General features: G+C 52.6%; 1 protein-coding gene across 1 annotated transcript in view; it reads left to right on the top strand.

Moving 5' to 3' along the window:
• Nucleotides 1-16,431, top strand: part of ASTN2 (astrotactin 2) — a 276,878-nt gene that overhangs the window by 172,314 nt on the left and 88,133 nt on the right. The window contains exon 18 of the mRNA XM_017740292.1: nt 7,683-7,948. Coding sequence (XP_017595781.1) covers nt 7,683-7,948 — 266 coding nt within the window. The remainder of the gene's footprint in view (nt 1-7,682; nt 7,949-16,431) is intronic.

Here is a 16,431-nt window from a genome sequence, read left to right as displayed (position 1 = left end):
TTTGCGTTTTGTTTGTTCGGTTTTTGTTTTTTTTTTCCCTTTTTAATCGGGTTGTAGATGTAATTTCGGCACGCGCGGGTTGTTCACTGCCCCTTTCCCTGACCAGGCAGTGCTGCTGTGGGAGCAGCCCTTTCCCATTCTCTTTCATCTTCCCTTTTCCCTTCCCTTCTCCTTTCTCTACTCTTTTCCTTTCCTTTCCTCTTTCATTTCCCTTGCCTTGTCTTGCATTCCCTTCTCGTCTTTCCTTTCCTTTCCTTTCCTTTCCTTTCCTTTCCTTTCCTTTCCTTTCCTTTCCTTTCCTTTCCTTTCCTTTCCTTTCCTTTCCTTTCCTTTCCTTTCCTTTCCTTTCCTTTCCTTTCCTTTCCTTTCCTTTCCTTTCCTTTCCTTTCCTTTCCTTTCCTTTCCTTTCCTTTCCTTTCCTTTCCTTTCCTTTCCTTTCCTTTCCTTTCCTTTCCTTTCCTTTCCTTTCCTTTCCTTTCCTTTCCTTTCCTTTCCTTTCCTTTCCTTTCCTTTCCTTTCCTTTCCTTTCCTTTCCTTTCCTTTCCTTTCCTTTCCTTTCCTTTCCTTTCCTTTCCTTTCCTTTCCAGCAGGTTCCTGAGCATTTGATGGGTTTTGCATCACCTATTGAAAACGTGTGTTCCTCATTTCATGCTCTGCATTGGAGCAGCCTGTGGTCTCCAGGACAAAAAGGACTATTTTGGGGTACAGCTGCAGCTGTGAGCAGACACTGCAGGCTGGCAGTAGTAGCCAGAGGCTTGGATTTGGCCACTGGACTATGGCTGGGCTTTGCCCAGTGTTTCCTGAAGCCAGTAACACCATGAGGAGCACTGACCCCATTCCAGCCCCATTTTTGGAAGTCATGAACCTGCTTGGGAGACGGCAGAGAGACCCCTTCTCCTGTGACCCCGTGGGGCTGCACAGCAGACTGGGGAATGTCAGGGCTTGGGGCTTGCTCTGGGAGCAGGGAGAAGCCAAGGGAACCGTGTCCTTCACACACCAGCGGTGCCACGGCTCCAGTGCCACGGGCAGCATCCGGGCAGCATCTCATGGTCAGCCCAGGGCTGACGTGCAGCTGGAGGTCTGGAGGCTCAGGCTCGAAGGAATTCACTGCCTGGGGAAGAGGCAAGTCCCCGGTTTAACCATTTCCCGAAATCCCTCCGTGTGGCCTCTCTGCCTGCAGCGCTTTTCCACTGCTCACCTGCCCCAGCCGCCACCAACCTGCGCTGAAGGAAGCACTTGCATAATGCAGCAAGTCTTGCCGCCTTCTGCTCTTGGTGCTTTTCCCACTTTGTTTAGAAAAGAATCGTTCATTTGGAAGGGATCTGCATCCCAGGAGCAGCAGGGATCAGCAGTGTGGGCAGTGGATGCACTCACAGGCAGCGAGAGCAGACGCAAAGCCTCACCAGGGTTGCAAAACAGAACGAGTGAGAGTTACAGTCCGCTGTTTGGAGCCCCACTGGGTCCCTGGGGGCCTTGCTGTGCCCAGGAAGGGGACACAGGGTTCACTCCCAGTTCCTGGCCTTTCCAGGGAAATGCTCTTTCAGTCCCTGATATATGGGGAAGAAAAATGCTTGTAAACATTGAAACCAGGGTGGCCTGGCAGATCTTGCGAAGCCACCCACACCTGAAAATGAACAGGGTGAGGAAAAAACAATGGTAGAAATAGGAAATAATCTTCCAGTGCATCCTGGGGAGAAAACAAAGGACTCTCTGGATTTAATTAGAGGTGACAATGACAAGCTGATGATGTTATCCATCATGTGTGAGTATGGGGACCCTACATGACAAGGAAGGATGGAGAGGTTGTCCAGCCTGGGACCCCGCTCACCCTGACCCATGGGCAAGGTGGCGTGTCCCAAGGAGCTGCCCCATGCTGGTAGTGAGGCATCCAGCTGGCAGGGTTGGGAAGATCTCAGCCATCCCATGGGAAAGGGGGGTGTGGGGGTGTTGGAGCAGAGAGGGAGCCAGCTGCCATGGGAGGTGGGTGTGATCTGGGGGGTTGTGGAGCCACCCTTGTGGGGCCAAAGTGTTCTGGAGGCAGGGGAGTGAGCACTGAGATGCTGCCAGGGGTTGGATGAACAGGGAAGGGCTCTGGGTGCTCTTTGTGGGACCCAGTGCAGGCACTGGGGGGGACACTGGGGGCTGTGCAGGGTCTGCAGAGCCACTTCCTTTGACAAAGCAAAGTCACAGGGAGTATCTTCAGAGTCCCCTTTTATAGAGCGTTATCAGAGGTCTCTAAGAACTCTTTTGTTCTTAATACCTCAGGCTTGCAAGTGTGTAAATACCTCATCTGAAGCTGAGGTGAGATCCTGCCTGTCCAACCTGCGGGCAGCAGAGGTGATCTGCCTCCAGATTCTGCCTGCTGGTACCTTTGGGATCATGCCCAGGGCAGAGGGGCTGTGGCAAGCCAGAGATCACACGTGCCGCCAGTCAGTCACGAGTGCTGTGGTGCAGCTCTCTGGTCACACCTTGATGTTGGATGTCAGGGTTGTGTTTAATTGTTTGGTTAATCAGCTGGGAGCAGCGGGCACAACGTCATCAGGGAGAGGGGGGTGTGAAGAGGGGCAGTGGCACTGTGGACATAAAGGGACTCTTCTCCAGGAGCTGTGATGACAGGACAAGGAGTAATGAGTACAGATTGAAACTGGGGAAATTTAGATTAGACATTGAGAATAGATTTTTTACTGTGAGGGTGTGAGGCACTGGCACAGGTTGCCCAGGGAGGCTGTGGCTGCTCCATCCCTGGACATGTTCAAAGCAAGGTTGGATGGGGCTTGGAGCAACCTAATGGGTCTGATGGGAGACACCCCTGCCCGTGGCAGGGGGTTGGAATGGGATGATCTGTAAGGTCCCTTCCAGCCCCTTCACATGCTACAAACAGGAGATTAAAAGGGCTCACGGAGCCTCGCGCTCGGGAGTTTATCAAGCCCTGGCACCCAGGGGATGTTACACATCCTCGCTGCCGCGCTCCCTCCCGTCCTCGAGGCGCGCGTGGCCGCCTGCTGGTAAGACATAAACCTTTAGATTACTTATCTGTGTCCTGTGGAGTACCTGATGGCTGGGGAGACATGTACTGAAGATCAAACTGCTGTGATTTTTGCATGCAATATTTTCCTAGGCAATGTTCTTGTTTTCCTTTATAATTGCATTTGTTGGATAACACAGTCATGTGTGGGCTGGCTCACCTGCAAATGCAATCACTGTCATTATCACAGTTACACAGAAACTGAAGGGCTTTATTCATATCTATATCAAAGCTTCCTTAGTCTTCTTTGGTGTTTTAAAGTTGCAATAAATATTCTTCAAGTCTCTTTACACTGTCATAGTGGGATGAAAAAACCTAGCTGATAGTGTCCCCTCAGTTGCTCACACCTGGGGACAAGTCATAGCATGGTTTGAGTTGGAAATGACCTTAAAGATCATCTCGTTCCAGCCCCTGCCATGGGCAGGGACAGCTTTCACCATCTCAGGCTGCTCCAAGCCCTGTCCCACCTGGCCTTGGGCACTGCCAGGGATCCAGGGGCAGCCACAGCTTCTCTGGGCACCCTGTGCCAGCGCCTCCCCACCCTCACAGGGAAGAATTTCTTCCTAATGTCCCATCTGACCCTACTCTCTGCCAGCCATTCCCTCTTGTCCTGTCCTATCCTTCCTGCACACATGGATGGATGTGCCAGACTGACTCCCCTGGATGCTACCCACGCCTTCCTCACAGCCCCAGCAGGGTTTGCCCATCACTAACAGTGGGCAGCATTAAATCTGTCCAAGCTCTTCACAGAGACCTGGTGGCTACTGCACTGACAATGTCTCAGTGCAGGAGAAATTCCCAGGCAGACACATCCATTGATTTCCTTCCTAACTCCCTCTGGATGGATTTGCCAGCAAAAAGGGTATTATTCCACCAGGTGATAAACGGGCAGCCTGTGTCAGCAGATGTGTCCTGGCCACAAGTCCCCACTGTCCTGTGTGTGGTGGCACTAGGTGTGTCCACTGAAGGGTGGTGTACAGGGAAGGAGGACCAGAATTCCCTCTTCTGTGCACAAAATGCAAATCCCAGGACCTAAATCACGCTCTGCTGAGCAGCCTGTTGGTTTTGGTGGGGTTAACCTGGTGAGCCTGTAGGAATCCCTACCTGGGTCTGTTCCTGCTGTGCCCTCTGGAGAACCTTCTCCTCTCCTTGTTCCAAGCATTTCTGCTCCTCAGGAGATATCACATCCTACCCCGATATGGCTGCATTCTTGTGGCAAGTGGAGTGATTCCCAGTTTTGGGATGACTTGGGAATCTTTTGGAAGGGGTGCTGTATGAAATGCTGGTCCAGTAGGAAACCCATCTTCTCCTGGGAGCTCTCAAGGCAGGACAGCACTCCAGTACAAAGCAATTAGGCATTGTACTGTTGTTTTTGTCATAGTGGTGGTGTTGTTACCCTGCTCCCTCATGTCCAGGCACCAGGAGGTGCTGCTGGTAGTGCTGGAAGCATTTCCCCACACCAGCAACTGCTGCATCCCGAGCAGGGACCGCTTTGTGCAGGCACTCACCTCGTGCTGTGGGATTGTAAAATCCCAATGGAGCCCAGAAACAGAGCCAGGCACCCCAGCAGGCAAACGGTCCCTCTGCACACCCTGTGCTGCTCATCCTCCCTTTCTCACACAAGGCCTGATGCCTGGTGTGAGGCTGTTATTTTATTTGTTTTGTGGTGGTGTTGGGTTTTCTTTTTTGTTTAAATCCATATTTCAGACAAACAAACTAATAACTCCCACGAGTTTCCATGATGCGTCCAACTGCACCCGAGGCTCTCTGCTCCCAAACAGATGTTGCCAGGGTTCAGCTGTGTTGCCAGCAGTGTTAGTGACAGCATGTTCAGATTCAGGGGCTGATAAGGGTTCCCTGTGTCCTCACTGCTGCATCTGAGTCTCCTCCTCTTCCCAGAAAGGACTTTGGAAGCACCCTGGCAGTGGCCACCTGTAAAGCCCTTTCCCAGGAGTGAAGCAGAGGCTTTGCAGGAGTGCCCTGGGATGTTACCCTGTTCTGTATAGGTAATAAAAGCCAGGCTGAACCTACAAGAAGTTACGGGGCTTCTCCAGTTCACTGCTGAGCCCTCTCCTTGCATGCAGGGAGCTGAAGAGATAACCAAAATCCATGTCAGATGTAGGGCAGGGGGAAATTGAGGGACCCCAATCCATCCCCCGAGGCTACAGTTGCAATGGCAGCTACAGGAATATGTTTTAGAGGGAAAATATCTCTCAGATCTGAAAACCTCCTCTGTGAGATGCCCTGAGTGGTGGGTGGGGGATGTGGGTGGGATGAGAAGGAAGCACCGTGTCCAGCCAGGTAATCTCCAGCTTTCTAGGGATGAGGCACCTGAGCAAGCAGATGAGGAGCAGCATCTCCTCCTCACTGCCTGTCTCTGGCTCTGGAGGAGCTGGTTCACAAGCAGGGTGTGCTGCTGGTGCTCCCACATGGGTTCCAATAGCAGAAACTGAGGGATTATTTTGTTAGGGCTGTACTTAAGCACCCCAAGCCCATTCCACAAAAGCTACCAGGAACTGCTACCCAGTGCTGATGACTTCCAAGTGTTTGTCTGGATGAGAGCTGGCAATTTGACAATGAAGCCAGTTCTCCTCTGCTGAGCCACGTCCTATTTCATTTTCGTCCTTTGGAGCTGTAACCCAGAGCCCTCGTACAAGGGAACACCATGGATCCCTTGCCAGTCTGCAAAGGAATCCTTTTCCCCAGTGCAGCTGGGATCTGTTCTAAAGAGGATTAACTGCAGACAGCCACTTCCCCCTCAGCCATGAAGTCTGCTCTGCTCACAGGTCTGCCATGAGTCACCCGGCTCCGTGGTTAATCTGTCACTGAGCCCGTGGCTGCTGGGGAACGGGAGCTGTTCTGCTCAGTTTTCTACCTTACCTCATTTTCAGAACTCTGGGCTTTCTCCTGTGCAGCTCCACCTGGACACTGCTGCTCCTGAAATGGCTTTGCTCCTGCTGGTTGGATTATAGTGGTCTATAATTCTTAGCTATAAAGCCAATAATTCAGAAGGAAGGTTTGATATCCTGTTGCCAGTCACGAGATAAGTGATTCCACTGTCTTTTCAGCCCTTTGTTCATGTCCTCCCTTAAAGCACGGCTCCAAAACTTCCTTTCCCATGGCAAATCTCTAAAGCTGTTTCAGCTCTGGTGAAGAAGCTTTGCAGCCCAGAACCGTAATTTTCTCCTTTCCCTTCTACATGTACTTTAGTAGTGATGGTAAAAGATGTTACCCTTATTCACAAGTGAGAAGGGACTCATGGTATCCCCCTATAAATCCCTTCTTTATCTGCCACTCTATTTTTCAAGGCTTCATGGTTTTCCCTTATGAGATTTGAAGTTGCTTGGAGCTGATCTTCTAGAAAATAATCTCTCCAAGAAGCAGCTCCAACTCCTGTTTCCCATGTTTGTGTACACCAGTGTCTCCCTAGATGTTGAAACATCTCCCTACAGCCTTGCTTTAATTTATCTTAGCAACTGTCCCCCTTCTATTGCACTAAAACATGGGTTGGTTGGAATTTGCTCATTCTTCCTGTGACAGTTTTGATCCTGTGCACAGAAGTGTTCCCTGACAGCCAGACAGCAGAGAAGGGCTATCCCTACCCTCAAGGGCTCTGGGAATCATGAATGAATACTGTTTACTTGTATTTCCAAATGGCTTGTGCCTTGCCAGATCAGCTGCATGTCACTGCAAGCCAAGCGTGTTGAGACAACCCTCACTCCTCTTCAGCTCCTTCTCGGGACTGGGAATTTGTTGCTGGAGGCCACAGCCATAAGATGGAGAAAGCCTTTTCTTCTGTAGGTCTGTCACCGGGTTATAAAAGTTGGGCCTTCTTGGATGAACCCAGCTACAGACAAAGAATTTAAGTGGAAGTGTACAGGACAGACACTGGGGTTGTGTCTGCTTTGCTCAAGTGTGACACTTCCCTTGGCCTTAGCAAGTGTTTGGATGAACACAGAACAAAGCAAAGGCTCTGCAGGTTTATTGCCTTGTGCTTAAGACCACCAGGAGGTTTCCCAGCAGGTTTCAAAGGCTTGAATGTTTCCTGAAAGCAGTGTTGGCAGTTTGGCTTTGGTAGTGCCTCTGTCTATTCTCCATGCAGTGAGTTTGTTCTCATACCTGCTTTCCCCCACTGCCAAGGGCCTCCATCCCTCCACGTAGTCTTTTTGAAGCCTCTTTGGATCCATTTCAGTGCTCTGGATAATGTGTCACCCGCAAGAGTGACCTGACGACCACAAGGACTAGAGAGGGCTGGTGTTAGGGTGGGGATAAAGGCACTCAGCTCCTTGGCCTGGTCCTTTTGGGGATGTTTCTCTTTGGCAGGGAAGATACAATGAGGTGATTTTGTCTCATTTTGGAGCACAGAAAGTGGATATGCAAGTTAGGAAAAAGAAGAATATGAGTTAGAAAAGAGAAGAACAACAATCAGTTTTGTCAGTTCAGACATGCTTGTCTGGAAATGCTCACACTTCCAAGCAGTGACCTGCAGGCCCTGTTTTCCTCCTTTTCTCCTTGACCTTTCTGTTTTCCTGCTCCCACCTGGCCTACACCTTCAGCAGCTGCATTTCTCCTGGCTGCAGCACAGTTTGGCTTTGGGAAGAGGCCTGTGCTGAGATTTGTTTAATACTGTTTGGTTTCTTCCCTCTCCCTAACCCAGAAACAACGGAGCTTGGGAACAAGAAGGAGCTGAAATCCATGCCCTTCATCACGTACCTGTCAGGCCTGCTGACAGCACAGATGCTGTCAGATGACCACCTCATCTCAGGTGTGGAGATTCACTGCGAGGAGAAAGGGCGCTGCCCGTCCACCTGCCATCTGTGCCGGCAGCCCGGCAAGGAGCAGCTCAGCCCGACCCCGGTTCTGCTGGAGATCAACAGGGTGGTGCCTCTGTACGCTCTGATCCAGGACAACGACACCAGGGAGGTGAGTGAGCCTGTGACGGGCCAGCCCCACCTCAGTGACCTCGCTCAGTCCCCTCTCAGATCCCCTCCGCAGTCGCTGCAGGTTCCCTGGAGCCAGGCGGTGTTTTCATGGGTGTTTGGAGCAGAGTGCTGTGGGATGGTGCCAGAGGTGGAGCGGGCAGGTCCCACCAGCCACAGCCCTCTCAGACCTGCATCTCCTGCCTTCAGCATGGTCAAGGCAATGCCGTAAGCAGCCAAGGCCACGGTCACTCCCAGTGTCCATGCTGGTGCGCAGGATGTGTCCTGTGGAGAGGTCTCAGGAGCCGAGCATCAGCTCGGTCCTTCACTCCTGGCTCCAAGATCTCGGACATACCTGTGTGGGGGTGGCCAAAGCCCTCCAGGGCTCCAGCGTGGCTTTGCAAAGGTGCAGAGGGAGGGAAGAGCCATCCCCTTGGGACAGTCCCACAGCCACAGGAGGTCACTGTTACTCCAGGAGGGACCAAGCAGGCTGGAGGTCACCCGTCCCTGGGGCTGGGCTCCTGCAAGAGCTTCAGTGTAAATCCTGTGGAGATTGAGTTCCCACCTTCTCGGTTCGCTGCCACTCCCACCGCGCTCCGCAGCCCTCTGACCCCAACCTCAAGTCCAAAAATGACAGACCTGCTTAAAGTCACTTATTAGCACTGAGCCTGCACTTGATTAGGATGTCTGGAGTGAGCCAGCACGCAGCAGCTGCGGGTGGGACGCAGAGGGCTGCAGGTCAGGAAGCGATCCTGGCACGTGGAGGTGTGACCACCAGGAATGATGCTTCATCCCCTTCCCACGTCCCTGGGGAGAAGAGCCCTCATGCTTCTCCCAGTACTGTCACTCCTTACCTCTTGATCTGGTTCCTGCCTTCCCATCTATCAACCCTCTCGGTTCTTGCATGAAACCATGCCTGACTTTCACTTCTCAGTTCCCCTCTCTTTCCAGGTCTTTTCCTTTCTCCCACTATGTTTTCTTCCTGCATTCTTTCCCCACCCCCGCCTGCTCTTCCCGCTGGGCAATTCTTGTGTAGAGGCTGACCTGCTGCTGCCCAGGGCAGTGCTGGGATGAGGCATAACAGGTACAGAGAGAGCAGTGGGAAAGCTGCTTTCCTTCAAGCAAGGAAGATGTGCTTCCCAGCAGCAATCTGCAAGAAGACATTCTTTTTGGGATACAAGAGGTAGGTTAGCCAGCGAGGAGGGGTAACAGTGAAGAGCCCATCAGGATCTGAAGGATCTCCATGGACCCTGGTCACCACCAGGTCCGCGGCAATGCCACCCTGCCTCACTGGGCCTGGCTGCAAACTCTCCCCTTCTTGCTCCTCCTCCTTCTCCTCCTCCTCCTTGTCCTCCTCCTCCTCACCTGTCCCCCCAGTCGTGTCGACACTGCTGGGCTCGCTTGGGGTGCCTCCTTGTCTTGGGGAGCTGTAGTCTTTTCCACCAGCAGCCTCCCTTCCTCCCTCCTTCCCTCCCTTCCCTGCTCCCCTGGCTCCAGCGAGGGCTGGCCCCATCAGCTGCAGCTGGAGCTCGGCCCGCATTGTGCTTTCTGCTGAGGCGCTGGGAAAACCGGCAAACAAACAAAACTCCAACAAAGCAACCAAACCAGAGACACCCCAGCAATCTTCCAGGGGGCTGTGCTCCCTGCACCTCTCCTCCTCTTCCTCCTCCACCTTCCACCTGCTCACCCAGGGCTGGAGGGGCATCCCCTGGGAGCCTGTCCCTGTGTGAGAGGGCTGTGTTTGAGCCTGCTCCCCCCTCACCCCAGGGAGCTGCCCATGGGCCAGGCTGGGATTAGAGGTGACAGGGCAGCTGCAGGGTGGGGGATGCTGCCAGAGCAGGCATTAAGGGAGCTGGCAGTGAGCAGCACATGCCAGGACAGGTGACTTTGTGCCATCCGCAGTGAAGGTCCTGGGGTGGGCAGCAGGTGGGGTCACGCTGTCTTCTCTGACCACCCCCTCCTTAGCTGGGTGTGATTGTTTTGGCTGTGGGCTTCTCTTGACAGCAGGCCCTCTCATCCCCTTCCTCTCTACAGCCCATCCGAGACCATCCCCATCCTTGCTGCAGCAGGACACAGGGAGTGCTTTCTGCCTTCCCTGCCCCTACTTCTCTTTCCGAGTCATTCCCATTCTCTCAGTATGAATCCCTTGTGTTGCATCAGCTCCATCACTTTCCTTTCCCCTTCTTGCTCACTTCTGATGGGCTGTCCTGCTCCCTCCACCCCTTTGCCCCAGCTTGTTTCTCCCCCTTCTCTCCACCAGCCTCTCTCCTGCAGGATTTTTATTCTCTCCCTCTCCTTCTCTTGCTGTCCTTGGCACCACAGGGAGGGACAAGTCCTGGTTCCTGAAGGCTGAAACCCACCACTGCTGAGGAACTTGCTGCCGCCTCGGCACAAACCGTGGCTCTCCACACTGGAGGTTTTTTGGAGCAGAGCTGTACTTGCCTCTCTGGGGGCAGTGGAGCTCGTGGGAGCTGTGTCCCTGCCCTGGAGGGGAGGCTTTGGTGTGGGGTTGGTGCCGCCTGTGTGAGAAGGTGTCACCAGCCTCTTGTGGCATCATGAACTCGAGCACAAGGGATGCTCATGGGGGGCAGGGACATCGTCTTTCCCTCGCCTTCCCCTGTGGGCAGGGAGGGTTACCATGAAAGGGAAAGGGATTTAGGGGTGGTAAGGAGCTGCCACCACCTCGGGGACATCAGCCTGCCACCAAGACCCAGCAGAGAGCCGGAATGCCACCAGTTTAAATTGTGAGCATGCTCTGTGCACTGAGAGAGGCTCCCACAAGGCATGTGCCACCAGGAGCATCTCATGTACCATCTGGATGATGAAATACCCATTTTCAGCACCAAACAGGAGGCCGGGGTGTCCCAGGCACTGCAGAGTGGTGTTCTCCTGTGCTATAAAGAGGATTTTCACATGCCTGGGCTGAACCAAGTCCAGCATCTCCAATCCTGAGTGCTCCATCGCCTGCTTTTCTCCCTTCATCTAGATGAACCTCAATCAATACAGCAAGTACCTTAGAGGAACTGCAGGCACATCCCAATTCTCCTGTAGTGTTAAAGAAACAATAATTGTAAACACGGTTCTCTTTGCATATGTGTCCACAAAGATAATGCTGTGGTCATTAGCAAGGTGGATATTGACTTCTATAAACTTGGCTGAAAGTTTTCCTGTATAAGCTGAGCAGCAAAGATGAAGCACAACACAGGTAAAGACATTTTGCCCTCTTCAGGATGTGTATTTTTTTAAATAGGTTAGTCCTTTCATCTGCCTTAGTGCAGTGAGTTATGCACTTTTTAAAATTTACAGCTACTGCCTGGTCCAAGGCCGTGTTCTCGGTTGCTGATGACCTTGCCAGACTCTTAAGTGCTGGGGTTTCAGTTTCCATGCTGGGTGTCTGCTGTGGGCTGATTTGTGATTTTTCTTTGTGTGTATGTTTCACTTCAGCTAAAACTGACCATTTCCAAGCGGGAGATGAGGTGAAAATATACTACTTTGCCCACATGAAATGAGTTAGAAAACTCTTTATTTCCATGTCAGTGGGAATTGCTGTTTTCTTCTTGCTTTGAAGCAAGGGCCTGAAATGTAAAGGGCTCCAGGAGTTTTGCCTTTTGCTGTCCAGGGAGCATTTGTCCAGAGGAAATGTCCTCAAGGAAGCTCTCAGCTGTGTGTGTTCTGTCCTCCCAGCCCAGCTCCAGCACAGCTCCAGCTCCCAGCAGTGGGGAGAAACAATCTCAGTATCAGGAAAAGTATCAGGCCCCTCTTTTCCTTCTTGTATGCGATGAGAGCTATGGATTGAGCTCCTGCTAGGAGTTTCTTTGTTTCCCCCTGGGGTTTAATAGTGTTGGCCAGAGAACTTGCACAGTCACAGGTCACTGCAGCTTGTCTGGGGACTGTGGCAGTGCTGGAGCTTGCCAGGGTGAAGGAGGTGTGTTTGGAGGTCCAAGCAGTTTTTGAAGGGCTTTGTAGAACGTCTTTTCCATAGCTGTCACAGCTGGTGTGGCTGTGGGTGGCAGGTTTTACAGGAAGGACTGCTTGCTGGAGCAGAGGCAGTGCTGGAGTCCCCTCTGCACCAGTCCCAGTCACCTGGTGAGATCCAACTAATCCAAGTATTTTATAGGACCACTGCTGTTGTAGCTCCAGTGCTCCTCAGTTGGAATGTTCACACTGGGAGTTCTAAAGGTGTAAAGAGACAGAAAAGCTGTGACCTTGTCTGTCACCTTCCAGGGACTTCTCTGGATCTCTCTGGATCCTGCATCAGTTTTTATCGATGCCAACATCTCTCTTCTCCTTCCTTTGTGCTTTGCAGCAGGGTAGATACCACAGTGGTCCCTCCATATGAAGCTGGAGGAGATTCTCCACTGCAGGGCTGTGGAGGAAACCTTTGCCAGTGTCAGTGGCTGGCCAGGCCCAACAGCAAACAGCTTCTATCTGTGGTGGGGTCTTCTGCTGGCAACACCTCGAGGGCTGGATGCATGTGGTGGGAGAGAAGAGAGATGTGGTGACCCCAGGTGCTTTGTCTCTAGGGAATATCCTGGAGTCAGAGAAGAGAAGAGCTGCTCCTCACCCCAATTAGAGTCCCTCAGGTGACTTTCTTCTTCCACCTTAAACGTACTTGTGCCTTCCCTCTCCCCATGGGATGGGGAACATCTTTTTCACTGCCCAGCACAGCTCTGGACTTCACCCAGAGGCACAGGCTGAGAGTGAGAGCACAGGCCTGTATGATCTGCAGGATCTGCAAACCATCTTGTCCCTTGCAGGAAGGCAGGGAATGCCCAGCTTCCCCCATCCCCTCCCAGGAGCATCTGCGACAGGGATGCAGGTGCGCATGTCCGGAGCCACAGGGCAGGCTGGCCCGTGGAGGGGAGAAAAGGGAAGGCGTGTTGGGCAGTGTGGTCCCTCCTGCTCGTGGTCTGTTCAGTTTTCCCCCAAAAAACCCTGAAACAAGCTTCTGTGGAGCAGTTCAGCCAGCTGCAGAAGTGCTTAGAGGGTGGCGTGGTGAGGGGGGTGTGGAGAAGGGAGGCAGGAGAGATCAGTCTCAGTCCTACTGGGAAATGGACTCAAACTCCTGCTGTGTGTATTTAAGGAGACAAATGAATGTGGAGCCTGGATTTTTAGAAGAACCCTAGGACCTTGCTTTGATTTGAAAATTGAGTAATCTCAGCATTTGCTGCAGCCATGGCCTCCTCCTCATGGCACACATGGCCCACCCCATGGTGTGGGGGCTTGCTGGGGGGCACGTCCCTGTGCTGCTGGTCCCATTGGCCTCAGCAGGAGCCCAGAGCATGGCTGGGACCCTGGCAGGGCCCTTGGAGAGAGCTTCTTCCCATGCTGGAGGTCACCAGCTCAGATGACAACTGAGGTTGGAGCAAAATTCCCCGTCTTTTCTCCCCACCCCTTGCCAAGGAGCCATCTCCTCCAGAGCAGAGCACGGCCACTGCTGTCCCCTTCAGCTTCCCCAGGCTGGCAGGGTGTTTTTAGCCAGGGTGAAAGGTGTCCCCGAGGCCATGGGCTCAGTTTGACCCTGATCTAGCACCGATGGCACAGCTGCTGGAGGACAACAGCCCTCCCTGCACACACACAGCCTCCCCAAAGCAGCCCCTGAAGGCTTGGGGAGCCAGAGCCAGGGATTTCTTCTTCCACTGCCAAAGCCGACAGGGAGCCTGAACCAACGGGGACAGCGTTTTTGTGGCTGAGATGAGATTTTGGTTTGGTCTGGGGTGTGTTTCTTTGTATTTGTTGTTGCTTTGTTTTAATACCTGCTAATTGGCCCTTGTCCTCCTCCTCTGGCCCTGGAGCATCGTGCAGCAGCTCCAGCCCACGTCCAGCTCGTGTTTCCAGGGGAAGAATGGCCGCATTGTCGCGCCTGGCTCGGGCTGTAACGGGGAGCTTTGTGCCGAGGTGTGAAAGCGGAGCCGGCTCCCCGGGACGGGGCTCGCTGCAGCGCAGAGGGCTTTGATTTCCCCTGCTGCCAGCTCTTACAGTGTCCTCTGCCGCTCCCTCGGATCCCATAAATAACAGACACCAGGATGCTGCCCACCCTGGGTCCCGTCCAGCACCCTGACCTTTCCAGCAGACCATTGATGTCCCTTGCCAGGATGAAGTGCTGGTGATGCTGCTCCTGGGGGGGAGGCAGCCGGAGGCAGGGAGGGTGTGAACACCACAGGAGGAGATCCCCTGCCAACAGCAGGAGGGAAACTTCTTCCTCCTTTGCTGTGAACCTGGAGCAGCCTTTTGGACACGAACTGCGTGATCCTGGACAGAGTCTCTGGCCTGGGAAATCCTTAGCTTTCCTCCCCTTTTTTGTTCCCCCCCACCCCCTTCCAGAGATGTCTAGACTAAGGAGCAGCATTTATCTCCTGTGAACAGCACTGAGCATTGCTGGAAGGGTGTGGAAGGCCTTTTCTCCAGCCACCCTGCCACCATGGTAGCATCCTGTTCAGGCTGTGAAATCCCTTCTTGAACCTACATCCTCCTCCGGTGGCCCCTGCCTGTGCCTGAGGGTGGCGTGCAGGCCCCATCTCCATCCTGCAGGCAGGAAGGGACAGGATGTCTCCCTTTTCTGCTGTGTCCCTGGACATGGGATGGTGCCTGTCTGCTGCATGGCTCAGCCTGCTTCCACTCTTCCTTCTCTCCTTCTGCATTAAGAAGAACACAAAAGCAAACAAGGACTGGGAAATCAGTGCAAAATCCAAAATGAACCAAAGTTCCAGCTTCCAGATCATCTCCTTTATCCACAGCACATCTCTGTCCAGCCTACATGTTCACCTGTGGTTGTTTTTTTATCTCCCTGTATTTCCTTTTCAATTTTTCCGGAAACAGAGATGTGCATCCTAGACTCAATGAGCCAGATCTTCGTATCACTGTCAGCCATGGAGAAGACCAGATATTCACAGATGAGCACCCAGTATCCCATCTGCAAACACCAGCCTCGTGGTGTGTGCGGAGTCCTGCAAATGCTGATCTGAAAGGTTCCTTCATGTCTTATCCCTATCCTCTCCTGGGATGGCAACAGAAAACCCACGGTCAGAAATAACTTAATGCTTCTCCTTCCATCAGCCAGGTCTAACAGAGGACAAAGGAAGTGTTCTTCTCTATTCTGTTGCAGAGTGTCTCAGCTATAAAATGGGGCCAAATGGCCTCCCCCTGAGCACAAATAACAACAGGAGAAAGATCCATATGCAATCGAGTGTAGGATAAATGTGCTTAGCTGATCGTTCGTTTCCCTAATATTTTTTTTATGAATAGGCTTAGCTTATGGTAAGATGGGACTTTATGGTCCTGTAAGTCTTGCTTGTGTCAAAACAAATGAACTAGCCATCCTAGGGGGGAACTATCAATCCAATATATGTGTGTGCATGGGTGTGGGGAATCAGACCTATTATACCTTTAAGAGCAAATTAGATGCTGTTCCTATGATTCATAAAGCTATATATCTAATGGCATGACTCGTCATCTAGAAAATAAACGTTTCCAGCCAGTTTCTCATCTCATAAATTTCCCCTCTGGCACTGAAGGACATAAACTAAATGGGCTGACTCACAGGGAAACAATACAATTTGGATACTTTTAAATGAAAGATAAAATTGCCTTAGGGCACAGAGGAGTGTTGGGGTCCTGGGGAGTGGTTGGCAAGCGCAGGACGGTGCATTGGGGGCCACTGCCATTCCCAGCAGGTCCAGCTGCTCCTGGGAAGCCCTCCATGATTCCAGACCCTCTTGGGCCTGTGAAAACATGACCACCATGATGAAGCATCCAAAATGGAAGGGGTCATGTTTGAGATGGACTTGTGCAGGTGCTGTCTCCTGGCAGGGAGGAGAGCATTCACTGAGCGTTTCTGAGCATGGCAGGGAAGGACAGGAGATGCGGAGAGCCCGGCCCAAGGCAGGAGGAGAAGGTGGTCCTCAGCCACTAGCAATCAGGAAGGTCCCTGTGCATTCACTCCCGCCTGAAGCTCTCCCAAAGGCTGCAGCTTCCCATGGGACGGATCTCAGCACCTTCACTGCATCCTTATCCATCGCTCCCTGTCTTCCTGTGCCATTGGGCTCCTTGTTTGGGTGGCAGCTGCCATTCCCTTCTTTCTGTGTGATCTTACCCATTTCTGCTCCCCATTAATTTGCTCTTGATGCTTCCCCACCCTTCAACGTGCACTCCCCAGCACCAATGGGAAAATTCCAGAAGCCACTGGCTTGAAATTCCACTGGAAAGAAAGAGAAGTCACAGAATCATTTAGGTTGGAAAAGACCTCCAAGACTGAGTGCAACCTTTAACCAGTCACACTCTTGTCACACCACAGCACTAGTGACACATTCAGTTGTTTCTTGAACACCTCCGGGGATGGGGACTCCACCACCTACCTGAGCAGCCCCTTCCAAGGCCTGACCACCCTTTCAGTGAAGAAATTCCTCCCGATGCCCAATCTGAGCCTCTCCTGGCCCAGCCTGAGGCCGTTCCCTCTCCTCCTGTCCCTGTTCCCTGCGAGCAGAGCCG

Source organism: Corvus brachyrhynchos, unplaced genomic scaffold, assembly GCF_000691975.1.
Source record: "Corvus brachyrhynchos isolate BGI_N302 unplaced genomic scaffold, ASM69197v1 scaffold305, whole genome shotgun sequence".
Lineage (NCBI taxonomy): Eukaryota > Metazoa > Chordata > Aves > Passeriformes > Corvidae > Corvus > Corvus brachyrhynchos.
This window is presented reverse-complemented; position numbering and strand designations above follow the sequence as displayed.